The sequence below is a fragment of the Mercurialis annua genome, linkage group LG6, assembly GCF_937616625.2.
Source record: "Mercurialis annua linkage group LG6, ddMerAnnu1.2, whole genome shotgun sequence".
Taxonomy (NCBI): Eukaryota; Viridiplantae; Streptophyta; class Magnoliopsida; order Malpighiales; family Euphorbiaceae; genus Mercurialis; species Mercurialis annua.
The window spans coordinates 46,179,428-46,186,505 of NC_065575.1; the positions used below are offsets into that span (position 1 = coordinate 46,179,428).

General features: G+C 29.7%; 1 protein-coding gene across 2 annotated transcripts; it reads right to left on the reverse strand.

Moving 5' to 3' along the window:
• Window positions 1-4,531: 4,531 nt before the first annotated feature.
• Window positions 4,532-6,803, reverse strand: LOC126686914 (protein GRAVITROPIC IN THE LIGHT 1). Of its 2 annotated transcripts, none has more exons than XM_050381206.2 (2): window positions 5,830-6,803; window positions 4,532-5,688 (listed from the first exon to the last, which is right to left on the reverse strand). In XM_050381206.2, exons 1-2 carry the CDS (start codon window positions 6,557-6,559, stop codon window positions 5,060-5,062), a joined length of 1,359 nt encoding a protein of 452 aa, XP_050237163.1. In that variant the 5' UTR covers window positions 6,560-6,803; the 3' UTR covers window positions 4,532-5,059. The 2 variants fall into 2 exon arrangements, with proteins under 2 accessions (XP_050237163.1, XP_050237162.1); XM_050381205.2 differs by having other exon boundaries at window positions 4,532-4,980; window positions 5,025-6,802.
• Window positions 6,804-7,078: the final 275 nt, after the last annotated feature.

Genomic DNA, 7,078 nt, shown 5'->3' on the forward strand with positions numbered 1-7,078 from the left:
CATTATTTAGGTTGCTCGTATCATAAATGTATCATGGTTTTTCAAATATGTAAAAGTTGATAGTGAAATTGTAGTTATGAATAATGGACAATCCTGCAGAATTTAAAATATTAATTCAGTTCAAATCAATATGGGTGATGGAATAGTAAGAATATTAATTGACATTCAACAAGTTCCTATAATGCATAAGATTAATATAAACTCGTCATCAACTTTAAAAGGCGCACTACAAGAAATTTGATTTTTGAAAACGTGAGTTGTCGTTGTGAAAACCTAAAATATGGTTGTTAAAATTTTTTAACAACGACAAATGTGGTTGTGCGTGTTGGCATAATGTAATGTTTTTTATAACGACTTTTTTAAATAATGGTCGTTGCTATAGGTTTTACAAAATCTATAAGATTGGTTGTTAAAAGTTATTAGTAACTATAAAAAGTCGTTGTCAAAAGATTATAATATTAATTATTATTTTAATATGTTATATAATTTTATAATTTTTATAATTTAAAATGCAATTATTATTAAAATTTAATATTTTTTATTTTTTGATTGATATATTATAACAAAAGTAAAAATTATTTTTATAGTGAAGGGTGGGTTTCTTTTATAGTGAGAATGCATCATTCTCATTTCACTTATTTTCAATGTGGGATTTTAACTATTCCTTCTTTCTTTTAGCAACGAAATTATTTGTCGTTGTGAAATAATAATATTTAAAAACGACACATATTTAATCGTTGGTAAAACTAATAATTTACAATGACATGATTAGTCGTTGTGAAATAATTATCTTTAAAAACGATATAAATTAAGTCGTTGCTAAAAGTATAACTTTTAATAACGATTTTATTAGGCGTTGTAAAATATTTATATTTAGAAACGACATTAAAATAATCGTTATAAAAGGTATATGTATTGTAACGATTTTAATGATCGTTGTAATAGACTGTTGCTAAAACTCATTTTTCTTATAGTGGCGGAGTTGTTGTTATTATAGTATTTGTTTATAATGATGCAAGAAATTAAGATGAAGGCAAGATTGCTCTGATTATGATTTATGCATGTAGTTTAGTATGAATCTATGTTCTGAAATAGGGATGTAACAGATTCAATCTCGCTCGCGAACTGCTCGAACTCGAATGATACTCCACTTGAAAGCTCACAAGTAAGCCTATTAATAAATTTATATGCTAATTTGATATATTATTTTTTTAATTTTAGACCTTAAATATTTAATTCATATATCTTTTGTTAAAAAATAAATATAATATAGATAATTTAAACTTATTTATATGTATAAAAAATATAGTATTTAAATTTTTATTAAATTATTAAATAATTTAGTTTTGATTTAAATTTATTAAATAAAAATGAGACTCAATTAAACTCGTTAAGCTCGTGAGCTTTCGTTAAACTCGAGAAATACTCGATATATAAACTCGAAACTCGATTCGAAATAAACGAGTCAATCTCAATTTTATAAATACCCAACTTGGCCCGACTTGTTTACATCCCTAAAGTCTGTTTTAAAGAATTGGTTTGAAACTCCCTACGGAAAATACCACAATTGTGAATTTTGACAAGCATGAATCCTCAATCAAGAGAATCTACAGTCGACCCTCTGATAATTAATACACATGGTGGATCAAAAAATTATTAATTATTAGAATTATTAATTTATTGAATTTGTATAAAAAAAATTATAAAAGATATTTTAAGACATCTACATTAATAGACCTAATATTAATATTATATTATAAGAAAAATAGCTAAATACACTTTATAATCACTCAATATAAAAGAAATAATTTTATATTTAATTTAAAAATATCAGTTGATATCAAACCAAAAAATAATTATTAAGAAGTTGTATTCATAAAGTAAAATAATTTTTAATATTTTTTATACTAGAAATACTTTACTTACTTTAATTTGTTTATCTAATAACTTTTTTAAAATTTCTCAAAATAATAAAAAAGTCATAACTTGATGGTATTTTAACTTCCACTTTATGAATTAAGATTAATATTACCTCAAATAAATCATCAATTGTTATATATTTCTATAAAAAATCTCTCTAATAATTAATATTCGTGTAAAATATATTTTAAATTTTATTAATTATTAAATAATAGAATTATTAATTATCCGACTTGGAACGAAGTTGGTTCTTTTAATTTTCTATTAATTATTAGAATTATTAATTTATAGAATATTAACTATTAGACCGAATGTTTCTAAGTTAATTAAGAATAGTGAAGAGTAAATTTATTTTAGTGTTCTTGCACTATTAACTTTGAAAACGAAATCTCTCACGTATACTGTAATTTATAATTTGAAACCTCTTGTTTTAAAATTATATTAATAGCTTTTCGCTTTTAATTATGTAAATAATTAGAGGTTTCGGTTAAATTTTTATTTTTCTACCGTTAAATACAAACGAAAAGTCAAAAACACCCTTTACATTTTACGAAAAGAAGACTCAAAAACACTTCGCCAGAGTTGGGTTCTGGGTCAGGGGGGCAGTGGTTGTCGGCAAAAGGGTAGAAAAAATGCCAATTGGTCTCTAAGTTTTATTTAAATTTTAATATGATTCAAGGTATTTTCCGGTTTATATTTTTTTTTAAGCTTTGAATAATTGTTTTTTCTTTGAATGTGTAATTGAACATAAAACATTGACGGAATCTTTAATAATTAACGGAATTGAGAGACTATTCAGCATATGATTTTCAAACAGGAGATATCAAACAGAATATCTAGATAATTTGCTCTAACTTTTATTTTACTTGGTTATTAACCAATATTTTGTATTTAGTAATCTTTTACCTATTTACTTGATGCACATATGAATTTTTTAGGTATAAAACGTCGTCGTTTCATGTCAATTAAAACGACGACGTTTTTTGTAATTTCACCCACAAGAGGACCATGATGTATAAAATAAATGTTTCAAATTTTTGCAACAATACATTCTAATTTTTTGTTGTTGTAAAAATATTTTTTTTATCATCTACTAATAATCTATCAAAAAAGCGTATTTTAAAAAAAATGAAAAATTGGAGCATATTTTTGAAATCATGTAGCTAAAAATAAATATGTAGCTAAAAAATTTATTATAAGAAGGGATAATAGACCCTATGTTTACCATGTGGCTCACATACCCCTAATGTTTTTTGACTCTAAAAAATGACGCTAATCTTACCAAAGTGGACAAATATATCCTCCACCATTAGACCAAGGGGTATATTTGTTCCACTTTGATAGCATTAAGGTTATATTTGTTCCACTTTAATAACATAGGATTATTTTTGAGACTTTAAAAACATTAGGGCAACGGCTAATTGCATGCCAAATCAGCCGAGTTAATGTTCAAATACGCTACCGTTAAACAGAGGGTATATTTGTTCCACTTTGGTAATGTCAGGGTTATTTTTGAGACTCAAAAAACATTAGGGAGGAATGTGAGTCACAGGGTAAACATTAGAGTCATTTTTGTACCTTAGCCCATCTAAGAAATCAACTAATGAAACGAACCCATGGGCTGATTGTCATTTTGTCCAAACGATATGGTAGTATGAAGAAAAAGCCTCTCCGTCCCTACTTTCGTCATGGGGCCAATGACCTTGAGCCCAGAGTCATCAAAACAACCCAACATGCTGAACCACAGTTTGTTTTTAAAATAAAAAAAATTGAACTACAGTTTTTATAAAAAATAAAAAAACTTATATAAAAAATTTATTTTCCACTCTTTTATCTTAGTTTATATATTTTTCTTTTTATGCTGGAAAAATATTCTTTTTTAACTACTAAATGCATTTTAAAAAATAAAATATTGCTAACTAGACATAAAGAGTGAAAGTTAATTCTCCATGCATCCAGAATTTTTATATCCTGTTTGTCTATGACGGTAGATGCCATTAGCAACTGTGCTAAGCTGTAGGGTTGATAATTTCCAACCCCACACGAAGGTATTTGAGTTGAGATTAAATGATTTTAGGTCATGAACATATCCACCCGTTTATGACGCAAAAAATTTCCGGATTAAACATATTAAATTAAGGTTGTTAAAAATGTATTAAGTAAGCATTTGTATATATCTATTAGTAAACGGGTTAAATGAATTTTTTGTATATATAACAATCTATTACGACCTATTTTTGATAAACGAGTTAGACATGTGTTAACTCATTAAATAAACATGTCGTGTTTGAATTAGAATTTGTAACACGATTAGTTAAATGTTTCTGGTTTGGATTGACTAATATATGTCAATTTAAATAGATACACGACATATTTATAACACGGTAACATAAATTACCATCCCTATTTTACAGTAACTAACCACTGGTTAAGAATGGAGTTGTTCATATAGTCGAGCAAAACACGAAAAGCATTATCAAAGGTTCTATATTATAGAGCATCAGTAACGTAATACGGCTGAACCCGTAGATACCTGCTCTTTCTCACCAAGCAAGAAGAGAATTATGCATACAGCAAACATAGCTTCAAAGAATCAAAATGGAACTCTTAATCAAAATGCAAAGAGATTGTTACTCAAGCTATTAATTTATCATCTGTAAAACAAGTATAATCAAAATCATTACAACACAACTTTCCTACCTTTCCCAATTCTTATATTCTTAAGTTATATATCAAAAGAGACTGATGAGAATACACAGTTTGGTAATGTATTTGTGTGTCTAAACAGATCTTGCAAGCAAAATCTAAAGGGTTCAAATGCAACAGAAAAACAAAACAAAACTTTACAGCCATATTTACACAGGACATTATATGATGAAAATAAGGGTGATAAACTCACAAGATATAATCGCGATGTAGACACAGAGCTGCCAGCAATAGTTGCTTCCAGTGACCAATGAAAGACGCTGGATTTTCCAAGTCTATATATTGTTAGATTTCCTTCTCAGCATTTAACCAACGCATCTATGAAACCAGTCAATTGAATCTATTAAATCAACCCTCAGATTATAGTTCACAAATTCAAACCAAAACCAGCTTAAAACCAAAGCTTCAATGTGAGTCAGTCAACAAGAAACATCTAACTTGTAAAGTCCGAGTTGCATAAATAGACCTGAGATTGCATTACTGTTCTTCCAATCTTAAATCCCGGAACTACGGTGAACCCCACCTTCATCCGCGTTTTACCAGGAAATGTACATCTTCGTGTAACATCTTCCATATACACCATTGAAAAATCAACACCTCTTTCAACTTGAAAAATCTCTACAACCGGATCAAATGAAAACGCCAGTTTATGAAGCGCCCATATCGAACTAGCCATATTCACAAACGATTCATAGAAGACACTCAACGACCTCCACGAGTTCAAAACAGCTTCATTATGATCCAAATTGCAGAAAATAGATGATTCCATTGTCGGGTGGACAAGTTCTTGATACTTCTTTTCACAAAACTTCGCAAATTCGCAGCTCGGATTCCTACTTATCAACTCGAGAGGATTACTCGAAACATGCTCAAGTAATAGCTTTAATGAACTATTGATTTCACCAGTAACCTTCTCTAACTCTAACCCAAACCCTTCTAAATCAAAACCGTGAAACATACCTAAGCAAACATACGAATACAGAGCATACCGATTATGCCCTGTTTTTGCATATCGAACATCAGAATGAACTGAATTAGCTGCCAAATCCAAATCCCATCTAGCTTTCATCATCAAATCAATCAAAATCTTAGTAAACTTATGTGTAGCTCTACAAGCATCAGTTAATACAGAATCAAAAACCCTAACAGACAACAAAACATCACAAACAGAAGATTTCAAACTCACATTAAAATTCAAATTACCAGATAATCTCTTAGACAACTTAGCATTAGACCGTTGAATTTCACCCAGTTTCTTCCTTAACTCCAACACTTGATTATCTTTTCTATCAATTTCTTCTTGTAAATGATCAGAAACAGTACCTAAAACTCGCAATTTGCTTTGATTCTCTTGTACTTGAGCTTCTAAGCAAGACCCAATATTCAAATCAGCTCCAAACTCAGGATTTCTACACAAATCCCAATGTAATTGCTTCAAATCAGACAGCCTTTGAAGATGTGAAACCAAAGCCTCGTCAGCAATTCTTACACCCTCTTCATTTAATGGCACGTGGGCAGTTTGTAGCTGCAAATACGAAGCTTCAAATGAAGAAACCGTCGCAAATGTCGACGAAATTAGGGTTTGAGCCAACTGGGTATTTAACGGCTTAAGTTTAACGGTTTGTTTAGGTTTAGTAACCGTTGATTTTGGTGGTAGCTCTTGGGTTTGGTTAATTGGTTGATCAGGTTGGTCAGGTCGGTCAGGTTGGTCGGGTTTGAGAATAATAACTTTCTGGTCGGTAATGAAATCCTCGGCGGAGTCGAGAAGGGAAAAACCGTCGTAGTCCGCGGCGGATGTAGCGGTGTTTTCGTCGTCGTCGGCGAAGAATTCGAATGTTTTGGTCTTGAAAGCTAAGGCGAATTTTTGAAACATTTCGGAAATTTGAGGAGCTTTTGCAGCGGTTGCTGGTGAAGTGTCTAGCAATTCTGTCATCGGAATTGTTTTGTGGATTTGGGTTTTGGTAATTAGGGCATGGAATTGGATTTACGATTTTTTTTTTTTTTTGTCTCTTTTTTGCTTTGGATCGGTTGATCGGAGGAAAAAGAAATTGAAAAAAAAGTGAGTGGAAAAGGAGAGAATTAGTGAGATTTAATTTACTAATACTACACTGTAATGTAATGGTGCTGCTTCTGGATTGTGCTTTGATTGCCTTGAAAGTAAGGTATGCATAAGGAATATTAATAAAAATTAAACTTTTTTTTTTGCTGATTAAGAAAAATAATAAAAATAAAATTATCGACATTCCTTCTGTTTTTTATTGTCATTTTGTTAGCAATTAAATGTAATTATATTTGGTTAAAAGAATTTGTTTTGTTATAAGTATTAATTTAATTTAACCTCCTTGTTTTGCGGATTTTTTGACATCTTGGTTAACGGTAATAAGGGAAACGGCTAGTGGACAGTCTGTTATTTTGATTGTGTATCACTGACCAATCATCATTATTCATTAAT